Source organism: Amblyomma mixtum, chromosome 10 (assembly GCF_055824585.1).
Source record: "Amblyomma mixtum isolate Tamu chromosome 10, ASM5582458v1, whole genome shotgun sequence".
Lineage (NCBI taxonomy): Eukaryota > Metazoa > Arthropoda > Arachnida > Ixodida > Ixodidae > Amblyomma > Amblyomma mixtum.
In genome coordinates this window covers 110,118,423-110,131,988 of record NC_143021.1, presented here as the reverse complement: position 1 = coordinate 110,131,988, position 13,566 = coordinate 110,118,423, and the positions used below count along the sequence as shown (strand labels likewise).

General features: G+C 48.5%; 1 protein-coding gene across 1 annotated transcript in view; it reads right to left on the bottom strand.

Annotated features, from left to right (window-relative positions):
• The window catches only part of LOC149326656 (uncharacterized), a 27,181-nt gene extending 18,169 nt beyond the window's left edge, over positions 1-9,012 (bottom strand). Inside the window, 1 exon segment of the mRNA XM_089564643.1 lies at positions 8,009-9,012. Coding sequence (XP_089420769.1) covers positions 8,009-9,012 — 1,004 coding nt within the window.
• Positions 9,013-13,566: the final 4,554 nt, after the last annotated feature.

Sequence of the window (13,566 nt, the reverse complement as noted above, 5' to 3'; positions counted from 1 at the left end):
TGTGACATTGTGTTCAGGAAAGTAAAAACAGCGCTAAATTGTACACAAAACACACAGAAAGACGGATAGGACGGGCGCTGACGCCGACTACATCTAAAGAATTTTTCGTGGAAAAAGGGTCAGAAACGTGCAAATCCCTCAGGTTCTTAAGCAAAAAGCCGCTGATGTGTTGCTGCTTCGTACCCTTCTCACTGACTATGGCCCTAAACGGTGCATCTGGTTTATGGGTCTTAACAGCAAAGAAGACTGACAAATTATTCACAGAAAAGTTCAAAACACCTCTTGCCAGGCTCTGCAGCTCCATGGATTTTCACAGGTCAACGGCCTTTCCTTTGATCCTGGTAGCGGATGGCTTGATTTCCACAAAGTTCTTCGCAATCGCTTGACAGGCTTTCTCGTTGTAAAGGCCTGAAGGCATGAGAACAAAGTTTCCTTTTTTGTCCGCCTGCAGCAGGGACAGGCCGTTCTCCTTGCAATATGCGATCACCTTGTCAGTCAATGCTTTCCCTCTCGGAGCGGATTTCTTCAGAGGTGTGGTCTTTTCCAAACTGTCAACGCCGTCGAGAACGCACCTTTCTTCATTTTCTTTTTCTGCTTTCCTTGCTACGCGGCGATTAAAAGCCAAAAGCTCGTGTGCTGGTACGGAAGGTTCAAAGCTGTATTTGGACCTTTTGCCAACACGTCCGCGATGTCTTCTGGCACATTCACGTTGCCTAGGACCACAGCTCCGCTTATGTTCGGTTGCTTCCTAGGATGCTTTACACTGGTGTCTAGGGTCTTATTCAGCACGCACCTCCATAATGCCTCCGTAGTCTGGGCCGCTTGTCTTCTTAGGGATTGCAGCTTCTTCTTAGCTAACCATTCCAAGTCTTCACTTAAGCAAACCAAGTTTAACCAATCATGCAACAGTCGCACCTGCCTCCATATTTCCGCCCTTAAAACTTTGCTGACTCGTCTGGCGTGTCCTAAAGAAGGTTTCACAAATCCAAAAAGGGCGCTCACTTCCGCTGGTACAAGTCCTTTCTTGAGACTAAATGCGATGAATCTTGCTCTGCAGGTGGAAAAGGCGATGGCGCTCACGATCTTCAAAGGTTCGGGCTTAGCAGATGGTACACAAAAGAAAGGGCCCACTGTAGAAGAAAGTTCATTTAACAGTACCTTTTGCTCGGCTAGTTGGTGTGACATTGTGTTCTGGAAAGTAAAAACAGCGCTAAATTCTACACAAAACACACAGAAAGACGGACAGGACGGGCGCTGACGCCGACTACATCTAAAGAATTTTCGTGGAAAAAGGGTCAGAAACGTGCAAATCCCTCAGGTTCTTAAGCAAAAAGCGGCAAGGAGAACGGCCTGTCCCTGCTGCAGGCGGACAAAGAAGGAAACTTTGTTCTCATGCCTTCAGGCCTTTACAACGAGAAAGCCTGTCAAGCGATTGCGAAGAACTTTGTGGGAATAAAGCCGTCCGCTTCCAGGATGAAAGGAAAGGCCGTTGACCTGTACAAATCCATGGAGCTGCAGAGCCTGGCAAGAGGTGTTTTCAACTCCTCTGTGAATAATTTGTCAATCTTCTTTGCTGTTAAGACCCATAAACCAGATGCACCGTTTAGGGCCATAGTCAGTGAGAAGGGTACCTGGCAGCGACACATCAGCCGCTTTTTGCTTAAGAACCTGAGGGATTTGCACGTTTCTGACCCTCTTTCCGCGAAAAATTCTTTAGATCTGGTCGGCGTCAGCGCCCGCCCTGTCCGTCTTTCTGTGTGTTTTGTGTAGAATTTAGCGCTGTTTTTACTTTCCTGAACACAACAAATATTTGAATTTATATAATTTGTCAGTGGCACGCATGTTGCGTTGCAGGCCCGGAAACTGTTTGGGCCGCGAGCGTTCCGGCCTACCCTCGGCGCTGCAGGGTGCCGGCCTCTTCGAGGACGTGGGGCTCATGAGAACTTCTTGCTGGGTTAGTTGGTAATTCATTGCAAAGTAAAGGCGCCAAAAACCACACACACACACACACACACACACAGAAGACAAGAGAACGGGACAGAGAGCCATCCCGGCGCTCTGTCCCGTTCTCTTGTCTTCTGTGTGTGTGTGTGGTTTGTGGGGCTCATGTTCGGCGTTCGAGAGCGCGACCGTCAGCGCCCTAGTGCGCTTCCTTTCGAGAACGCGGGGCTTCGTCACGTCAGCGCGGCGTTCCAGGGCGCGGCAGTCATCGCATGGGAGTCTTCCTCCAGCAACGGAAGAGAGCAGCTGCTCGGGGAGCCTGTCTGTCTGTAGCTTCCAAGGGCTTGGGGCCCTCTTTCCTTTTGGGTCAGACCCTCTAAACAAAGACCCAATTCCTAACCTTCACCGAGTCCACAGCCCGTACCTCGCAACACGCTTTTCTTTTCCACTAAAAGGGTGGTGGAAGTTCTCAAATCGAAATAATCAGTTCTCTCTATATGTTTGTTCTTTTCTTTGTTATTATCGCAAACAAAATGAATATGTAAAGGGAGACCGCTACTGTTGCAAAAGAGCTGTACATGTTTTCAGCTTTCACAAATTGCGATAAATGTTACAAACCGAGATGAATGAATTCTTACCACGTTATTCAGAAAGGCAGTCGCCTCTGCCGCTCAGTTCTTTTTGACAGATGCTTTTAAGCAGTACTGCTCCATCTGCAAGGAAAACACCAAGTTAAAACAAAGCGTCGGTGCTTTTAGTTCGCCTGGGCATGGTTACCGAGTTCGCATCATGCATTGTTTCAAAAAAGCAGCGCCGTGGCTGTCTAGTCAAGACGAGCAAAACCTTCTTTAGTAACTAGCAGCTATAAAAAGAAGGGAGCTCAGAAACTAACAGCACTGACTACCTTAATGAACACGTACACGTCAGGGCTTCTCCACCCGAAAGTGACAGCTTCATTTGAACCAACGCCGGTGAGGCCTGGGCCCTCTCCGCATGACCGCTCACGGCCCCCCGCGGCGCACTTGAGGGATGGCCGCCCGCCCGCCATCATCCTTCACGGCTGAAGGCTCAACTATGATGAGAGCAATCGGTGACCTGGCTTACTGCTCGAAGCTCATGGACCGTAACCACGTTACCTGAACGTCGTGCGGCGGACGTGTACTGCGTGCACGGGACGTTCCAAAGGGAAGGTGAAAGGCGTAACGGACGAAGGAAAAGTGTTTTCTCCGCAGCCGAGCGATCTCTGCTTTGCGGGTGCGGGCGCGCAAGCCGCAGAAATAGAACACTCGGATGGGATGAAGGCCATGACAGCGAAACATTAGCTTCGTACTCCTGTGAGTGTCGGAGTGAAGGAAACGCGTCGGGCCGAAATGCCGTTTCTCGCTTGCGTGAGAGCTGCTCTTCACGGATCTCACTATGTTTATTATTTAGCGCGCAGTGTCTTCTTTGTTAGCCCCACTGTGTTTGGAATCAACGCAGCTGCTCTAGTGCAATACAATCAGTGATGCTCTAAAAAAAGCGGGTATTTTTGTACGCAAGATATTCTACATGCACTACGTGTTTTCCGCCAGGGCAACTGGCCACAACTGATAATTTCCAGGCGGCCACTCCATTAAAGAAGGCCTACAGTTACTGTCGCAGATTCATGCATTGAAAGCGGCAGACAAGGTTTAATACTTCGACAACTAAGCGACTGCAGCTAGGTGAAATGACTTTGTAAAGGTCCATTGCAATTGCAGCCAAAAGGTATATATGACGAGTCTGGCCAATGTGGGCAAAGGCAGATTGCTTTTTTCCAGTGGGTATTATGTAGGGGGTGGTGTCATGCCACTGCGAAGGAGGCGAACACGGAACAAGTACGAACACGGACTTACTTTTTGGTAATAGTTGGATCCACTTTCCCTTGAAAATTCGTTGAGGTGTGAGAAAAGCGTGGGTAAAGCTCTAGCATCCACAGTGCGGGCCCATAGCACTCAGCAGGGGGCGATAAAGCGACACTAGACACAGTGCAATTTAAATTGCTCCAGTGAAATTACAGCACTTTAATCCTTGGAATGCAGTGTAGTCAGTTACATTTCGTGTCCAGTAATTTAGAAATGTACTCAATTCCAAGTAGTAGTAATTTCACAACGAAAGTAATACTAATGTCCGAAAAATGCGCCCCTGTTTTTTGTGCAGGCACGACACAGCAAAATTCTCAACGCCAACTTTGAAGCCCACCAGCTCTTGGGGTGCAGGCGATTAGAGAAAAAAAGACTACGGGAGCTGTGAGTAGTGTACTTGTTATGCATGAAAACTAAAGAAAGGTTAATTAAACATAATTTTTCACAGGCAATTGTAATGCAGTTTCAGTAATCTTTCAGAGCAGTATTTGGTAACGAAGTTTGATCATATCTGTAAAATTTTGCAAGGTAAATTAGTGATTTATTTTGATTACTTTTAGCTTAGGCAACCGGACACAGCGTCCTATGCAGACACTGTCTCTTGAACCTCATGCAGATGTCGCTGGTGCGCCGCCGCGGTGGCTCAGTGGTTATGGTGCTCGACTGCTGACCCGAAAGACGCGGGTTCGATACCGGCCGCGGCGGCCGAATTTCTGTGGAGGCAAAATTCTAGACGCCCGTGTACTGTGCGATGTCAGTGCACGTTAAAGAACCCCAGGTGGTCGAAATTTCCGGAGCCCTCCACTACGGCGTCTCTCATAGCCTCAGTCGCTTTGGGACGTTAAACCCCATAAACCAACCAGATGTCGCTGGTGCAGCCAAACGTCGGTGCTTTCTCGGCTTCTTGCATCGCGGAAACAGGCGGTGCGATATCTCGACGCGCAGGCGATAACTTTCTCATCTGGCCGGTCGGGTGGAAGCAAAGAGTGATGCGTTTCTTTCCAAACACGGCCGCCGCAGAGTAACGAGGGCATGCCCCAGTGGCCCTGACTGCGCGCCGTCTTGCGTAACCACCTTCCTTTCTTTTCTCTGCGCGCACCCTCTGCCACTCGGCGGCCCGCCGTGGCCCGCACGAGTGGCTCCGTGCGTTCCTTCTGCGTAGGAGCAAACGAGACGAACGCTCTCGGGCGCATCAACAGCGCCCTTCACTTTCGTTTCTCTCCAAGACGCGTACCTGCACGAAGAGTGGGTCACCTGGGCCAGGTGAAGGTCACGGGTCCGGAAGTCGGACCCACTGATTGCGCTTTCACTCCTGCGCGCCTCCGCCCGGGCGTGTCTGGCCAGCGTGCTCGCTCGCGCTCTTCTGGCAGTGCTCCCGACGACCCGCGGATATGCTTCGCTGCAGCAGCCTCGGCTCGTCGTATTCGGGGCAGCCCATTCTGGAAAACCGAGCGTCTCTGTTTACTCGGCCGGTCACTGAGTCAACGTGGTTTCTCGGGCAAAAATCATCCGCGCCGTGTTTTGCGTAACTTTCTAATCAAGCTTGGCTGAGAAAGAGCAGGAAGACGAGACCCTTGATAGCGCGAAACACAATGAACAAGGGTCGAGGGAAGAAATCTTTTTGTTGGGCTAGTTCGTAGTTCATTGTAAAAGCAAAGGCGCCAAAACCCACACACGCACACACACTAGACAAGAGAATGGGACAGAGCGCCTCCCAGGGACAGGCGCTCTGTCCCGTTCTCTTGTCTAGTGTGTGTGCGTGTGTGGGTTTTGGCGCCTTTGCTTTTACATCGAGGGAAGAACTCGGTCTGCTAGCCAGCGTATGGATAAGAGGATTTGTCTTCTTCCAGGCGAAGACAAGTCGCTTCGTGCAAATACTGGCAAGCAGACTGAAACTTTCCCTCGATCCTTGTTCACTTTGTTATGTGCTTTCGTCATGCTGCCATAAAAGCTCCAGTTGAAAAATTAGTGATCTTCTGTTGAAGCGTCAGAGAATGATGAGGGTCCTAAAGGCAGCTTTCTGATTAATGGATATTGCAAAATGCTACGACATTCTTGTTCTTTTATTTTTTTTGGCATCGCGCGCAATTTGAGACCCTTATTAATGCATTTTAAAAATTTTCCCGACATTCTATTCAACATGGAAGCGCGTACTCAGAGGCGTGAAGAGATTCAGAAGGCATTGAGAGCCTATTATTTACCGCAGGAAATAGCCAACAGTCAGTCGGAACCAGAAGAAGCCTCTGAGGTGAAGAACTCATAAGCATACAAGAACGTCTATTTGGGCTAGATGGTGCATTATTTGAGAGAGAAATGGTAATAGCGCAGCAGCAAGACGTACAGAAGACTGACACAGGACATGCGCTAACTTCATCTGAGTTTATTTTCTGCAAAGTCAGCAAATGTATACAAACGTTGAGGCATGCGCAAAAACCGGTACAACAAGGCATCAACAAAGCCGTTCAAGATATGATATCTCAGTCTTTAAGGGGTGGACCGAAGTATCACTAACACTATCTAATCCTTTCTTTTTAATGTGGAATGCTTCCCAAAACTCCCGTGCCTTCATATCACCACTCCTGCCCAGAATCTTCGTCTCCCGAAGCCATGGCTCACGCTTTTTTTATTTTTATTTATTACTTTATTTATTATTACCCTCAGGGGGATAAACATTACAGAGGGGAGTGGGTTGTAATCAATAAACAAACAAACAAAAAATATGCACAGCAATAAGAACATACAAGTAACACTAAGTGACAGTTGAGGTTGGGTACAAAATGATCTAAACAAAGTCCCATAACAAGTAATATAACAGGATGAAATTCGCGATAACGTTTGAGCGTGCACAGTGGTGAAATTAAATAATATATAAACACACAGTAAGAGAGGTAGGTTTTTACTATGTTAAGAAAAACTTGCATGGTCTATATTGCGCACGGCAGACTGAAATAACCAAAATTTATTGATTGTTGCAACGGAAGAGGGAAGGCGGTTCCAGTGTTTAGATGTGTCGGGTATGAATGAATCGGAGAAGCATTTAGTGTTGCATGAATTTATGCCAACCTTGTGAACGTGGTCAATGCGTGATGATACATATGAAGGCGGAATGAGCAATTTACCGTGCAAGTCGTCATGGTAAAATATCTTATGAAAGAGGCATGACACTGCATGCTTTCGACGAGATGTGAGGTTGAGCAGATTGAGATTAGACTTCATTGAGGATACACTAGCGGTGCGGTGATAATTAGAGAAGATGAAACGAGCTGCATTATTTTGAATCTTTTCTAGCTGGTTAATGAGATCACTAGTGCCCGGGTCCCAAACTGACGATGCGTATTCTTGCATTGCTGGCATCTTTTATGCCCCGGCCCATGTTCTACCGCACGATTACACACGAAGCACTCAGCGCAGTGCTGCGAAAGATGTGCACCTCCTAGATTTGTTAGCGATCGGGCGTTCTCAGTCGCGCGGTCATTAACGCACTGTCCCGTTTGGCCCGCTAAACTTTTCCGCAGGTCAGTGGTATCTCGTACACCACACCTGTACAGCACTTCAAGTACTGCTTGCCATGATTTTTGTCGCAGGAGCTCTTTTTATCGCTCCCAATTCGCGCGCCTAGCTGAGCAAGTTTCGTGGAGCAGAAAACACAACCGGCACGCCATGTCGCTTTGCCACTTTCTGCACATTGTGCGCTACCCTGTGCACATAAGGCATCACTTCTGGTCCCACGGACTGTTTGTTTGGCTCAGTCGACTTCTGAAACATCACAAACTTGGTTTTTCTTAGGAGGGCTTCAGCAACTGCTGTGATAACCGTGCATGGGAACCCCGCCGAAACCAGCCGATCAACTTGCCTATCAAAACTCGCCTGCATAGCATGGTGGCGCGACTTCACGCGGGCTGACTGAAGGCAGAGGCGAGCAATGGCGCGTTTTACAGTTTTTGAATGTGCTGATGAAAAAGGCAATAACTCCTTCTGGGCTCGAGGGGAGTATCGCCAACAAACATGATCCTCGCCCGGAGTAATGTTAAGACCCAAAACCTGTAAGCCCCCTCTTAGGAAGTTCATGAGTGAAAATCAACCCCCTCTCCTCTTTTTGGAAGTTGGCTCCAACTGCGCTTACAGCATCCGTGCAGGTCAAATCTTTTTGTTTTTTAAAAACAATTGGAAGAGCGTCAACATACCTAAATACTTTTAGTACTCCCTTCCCTGTTAAACTTAGTTCCAGGGCGCGGTCAAGAAATGCTAGAAAAATGTCAGTGAGCACTGGAGCAACACAGGATCCGATGCAAATCCCTTGTCTTTGGCGGTAAAATTTGTTGTCAAAGGAGACAAACGTCACATTAAGATAGAAGTCAGGCAACTTGTTAAAATCACAAATTGAGACGCCTGAAGAGTTCTGGAATTCAACTGCACCGCTACTTTCTATAACATCTCTCACGGAAGTGAACAAGGCATCGTGGGGCACCGAATAAAACAAGTCTTCTACATTCTCTGAAAATACATAACCAATAAAGGCGTTTCCCTTCAGAAGCCTAACAGCATCTTTTGAATTTTTGGTAGCAGAAGGATCATGAGCACTAAGTGAGCTCAGATGCTTCTGTAGCTATTTGCTGAGAACAACCTGTCACTTACCATTATAACTGACCACAGTTCTAAAAGGTATCGACGGCTTGTGCGTTTTTGCAGTAAAAAATACAGAAAGAGCATTGAATATACTGCTACTGATGTCATTTGCCAGCCTACCTAATTCTAAGTCGTTACGCAACAAGATGGCCTTCCCTGTTGCCCTCGTTGCGCCAGCTTTCAAAGGAACAACGTTCTTGGCAATCGCTTCACCTGCTCTTGTTCGGAACTCTCCTTCGGGGAGCACCACGAAGCCACCATCCTTGTCGGCTTGGAGAAGCCGGAGGCAGTGCTGTCTGAAGTAGGACACAACTTTTGCCATGAGATCCTTGCCTGGTCCAGAGGAGGAGCGACCTGTAGATCTGGTCAGTGCATCCACACCATCAAGAAGGCACCTTTCCTTGATTTCTTCTGCAGCCTTTCCTGCGATGCGTCTGTTTAGAGCAAGGAACTCATGTGTCTGAACCCGTGGTTCATGGCTGAACTTCGGGCCATGGTTCAACGTGTTTCTTACGTCGTTGGGAAGCTCTACTTTCCCGATGACAGTCACACCTTTACCCATTGGCTTCTTAGTCTTCTTTAAGGCAGTAGACTGCAACACATCGTTCAGAGCGTGAGCCCACCAAAACTCGGTTAATATTCCTGTAAGGCGATGAATCGCACAAAGATTCTTCTCCGCCAGCCACCCCGGATCATAGAGGTTGTAACATAGTGCCTGCACAGGGTCTTCACATCTTCTAATTTGTCTCCATAGCTCTGTTTTCAGAAACATGCAAATGCGTTAGAGTAGCCCTATGGGTGGTCGCAAATACCCAAACAGTGCAGCCACATCCACTGGAACGAGACCCTTTCGAAGGCAAAACGATACATATCTTGCACGGCATGTTGATGCTACGATGACAAACACAAAAGTATCGAGTTGAGAAGATGACGACGGGTAGTCACGCACAAAAGGGCCCTAGGTTTTCGACAGATGGTTTATAATAAGGTCACTTTGGGCTAGATGGTGCATTATTTGAGACAGAAATGGTAATAGCACTACAGCAAGACGTACACAAGAAAGACTGGCACAGGACATGCGCTAACTTCATCTGAGTATATTTACTGCAAAGCCAGCAAATATATAGAAACTTCGAAGCATACGCAAAAACCGGTACAGCAAGGCATCAACAAAACCGTTCAAGATATGATATTGCCGCGAATGTTTGCTTGCTCCTTGCTGCGGAAAGTGAAAGGAGTGCAAGGAAGGAAAGATGGACCTGAAGAAGGCAATGAAAGGGAGAAATTAGCAGTGGTTCCGTATTGTGAGGACTCTGTGAGTTTGCAGGTCTTATTTTCAACAAACACCAAAGTACAAACAATAAACGAGGCGGCTTTTAACGGAAAGGAAACCAATTACAATATGAGCGAGAAGAAAGGAAAGGAACAAGAGAACAACGCAACAATACACGGGAAAAACACACGGGGGAACAGAACAAAGTGCTTATGATAAATGCAGGAAAAAGAGTCAAAGAGGAAAGTTCACACTACTTGTCTTATTCGAGCAACGAGCGGCGAGGACTGGCTGCGTGTCGGGTAGTCAAGGAGTCTCTTGGCGTTCCAAACGCCGATGCAAGGCTACCGCAGCGTCAGCGTTCGTGGGCTCCCGGCACGGTTTCCAGGTCTGGTATCCCGGAAAAGGTCACGTAGGCGCCAGAGGCGGCCTGTGTGGAGCAGCTGACGGATGGACGGAGAAGAGTGGCGCCTGGGCCTGGTGGTTGAGGCTCTCGACGATGGATGTCCAGGTCTGGTGGCCCGGACGTCTGCGGCTAAGGCCCAAGCCCGGAACTCGGGGAGCCAGCAGAACTCGTCCACGTCCGTCGCCCACCGCGCTCTTCTCTTCTCTGCCACGTAATCCTGTTCGACCTGTCCCGGCGTACCCCTCAGCACGCGCTCCTCGTGCTTTGTCTTCTTCTCCTCACGAACGCCGCTGGGTGGCGCTATCTCCTTACAGAATTCCAATTTCTGCTTCGCAGCTTCACGCTCCGTCTCTAAATTCCGTGCCTCTAACTCCAATTTCTGCTTCGTAGCTTCTCGCTCTAACTCCAATTTCTGCTTCGCAGCTTCACGCTCAGCGGCTCTCTCTTCCCGTGCCTTACGAAGCTCGTCCTCCACCCACGCTCGTAACTCCGCGCCGCACAAGCCCATGCGCTCGCCTAAAGTAACCAAATCTGACGCGCTCATACTGTGCCTAAATTAACACAACAGGCAAAGAAATAATAACCGACCTCGTCCTGTCGTAGTGGACGCCAAATTTGTGAGGACTCTGTGAGTTTGCAGGTCTTATTTTCAACAAACACCAAAGTACAAACAATAAACGAGGCGGCTTTTAACGGAAAGGAAACCAATTACAATATGAGCGAGAAGAAAGGAAAGGAACAAGAGAACAACGCAACAATACACGGGAAAAACACACGGGGGAACAGAACAAAGTGCTTATGATAAATGCAGGAAAAAGAGTCAAAGAGGAAAGTTCACACTACTTGTCTTATTCGAGCAACGAGCGGCGAGGACTGGCTGCGTGTCGGGTAGTCAAGGAGTCTCTTGGCGTTCCAAACGCCGATGCAAGGCTACCGCAGCGTCAGCGTTCGTGGGCTCCCGGCACGGTTTCCAGGTCTGGTATCCCGGAAAAGGTCACGTAGGCGCCAGAGGCGGCCTGTGTGGAGCAGCTGACGGATGGACGGAGAAGAGTGGCGCCTGGGCCTGGTGGTTGAGGCTCTCGACGATGGATGTCCAGGTCTGGTGGCCCGGACGTCTGCGGCTAAGGCCCAAGCCCGGAACTCGGGGAGCCAGCAGAACTCGTCCACGTCCGTCGCCCACCGCGCTCTTCTCTTCTCTGCCACGTAATCCTGTTCGACCTGTCCCGGCGTACCCCTCAGCACGCGCTCCTCGTGCTTTGTCTTCTTCTCCTCACGAACGCCGCTGGGTGGCGCTATCTCCTTACACGTATGTTCATGAATTGACCCACAACCTCATGAAGATTGGCAAGAGGCACGGGGTCCGGGTTGTTTGCTCTGCACTGAACAAGGCATTGAGCATGTGTGCTCGAGTCAACAGGCAAAAGAAGCAGCAATGCCAGATCGCACACCGAACAAGATTCAGCAAGTTTGTTAAAGGTGTGGTTTATAATATCCCTCTGGCCTGTGGCAAACAATATATAGGGCAGACGGGAAGGTGCCTTAATGATAGGATAAGAGAACATGCATCATCGCTATCAGGTGCCCCAAGCAGCAATCTAGCCCTGCATTGCAGAGATTGTAAAGAAAACAAAAAAGGCAAAAAAGTGCGCAAGTGTGAGCCCAAGTTGCATGAAGTTCAAGTCATGAAAAGGTATGCAGACCAAGTGACACGTGAGATCCTTGAGGCATTGGCGATACGGGAAACAGGACAGCGGTGCGTTAGTACACCATCAATCTCTCTATCAAGAAAAGAAATTTCTTTCTTGAACGAACCCCACGGGAGATAAAAGCAAGATCTTTTTGACAAGGAAACAAAAAGCGCGGGTTTTCCACTAAAATTTTCGTTGACAGTCAGCTTCGTCTACGTCCTGTGTGTTCCTTTCTGTGTCTGCGTTTTGTTATTTCGGCTCTTCCCACCAAGAAGTATGAACCAACTAGCTCAGTTTTCGTGAAAGTCATGAGAGCGCAAAACGGGGACACGGACGAGGAAGGGAACAGGACGAGCGCTGCACTTTCAACAGGATTTATTCAGGGAAAAACGTTTAAATAGCCTTTGCTCTTATCCATGCTCTTGATCGCAGACAATCGCCTCTCACAGATACGCATCAAGAAACAGCATTTCACTGTGGCGAAGAACAACTGACGTGTCACTAATACAACTATCACCTCGCTTCTTGATATAGAAGGCTTCCACAAGCTCACGTTCAGTCCTATCTCGGCTTTTCAATAGCACTTTGCAATCATATAGTCGAGGCTTGCAGGCTACACGCTTCTCTTTCGAGCAGGCTTGGCAGTGGTCTGGAAGATGTCCTCTCTTGTTCAAAGAATTCTTGTGTTCAAGCAGGCGCTCATTAAGACAACGGCACAAGAACACAAGAATTCTTTGAACAAGAGAGGACATCTTCCAGACCACTGCCAAGCCTGCTCGAAAGAGAAGCGTGTAGCCTGCAAGCCTCGACTATATGATTGCAAAGTGCTATTGAAAAGCCGAGATAGGACTGAACGTGAGCTTGTGGAAGCCTTCTATATCAAGAAGCGAGGTGATAGTTGTATTAGTGACACGTCAGTTGTTCTTCGCCACAGTGAAATGCTGTTTCTTGATGCGTATCTGTGAGAGGCGATTGTCTGCGATCAAGAGCATGGATAAGAGCAAAGGCTATTTAAACGTTTTTCCCTGAATAAATCCTGTTGAAAGTGCAGCGCTCGTCCTGTTCCCTTCCTCGTCCGTGTCCCCGTTTTGCGCTCTCATGACTTTCACGAATATGCACCAACAAGCCCAGTTTCAAGTACTTCTTAGCTCAGTTTTCTACTCTTTTAATGTTTGTAGTGTTTGTTTTTTCATTCTTCAAGGCTGCCGGTACGCCCCTTTATCTCTTTGTTTGCGATGCAAGACGCGCCTAGATTAATCTCGATTGGTCGCATCCAGGCGGAGCTGGTTCTACGTTGTTACAGAGTGTTCTAGTAACTTTCCAAATTTATCTAGAACGTTTGCTATCAGCTTTGAAAAGAGCACGGCCTAGAGCGGCAGGCATTCGATTCGACGACCGCGGAGCACGCTTGTCGCTGCTACGTCGCCGCCGAGTGATTCAGTTCTTTGCGGGCGCAAGTCAGCCCAAATGAAGAGTTTCGTTTCGAAGACATTCTCGCTGTTTTCCTGTTCGCCGGACTGCAGTCACCACTACGTGACAATATCTCAATCTTGAAAAGGCGGACCGAAGTATCACTAACACAATCTAATCCCTTCTTTTTAATGTGGAATGCTTCCAAAAGCTCCCATGCCTTCATATAACCACTCCTGCCCGGAATCGTTATCTCGAACCGTGGATCTGGAACAGCGTACCCGTGGATCTGGCTGTGGATGTGTGCCGTTCAGCGCTGCAGAATGACGACGGATTGCG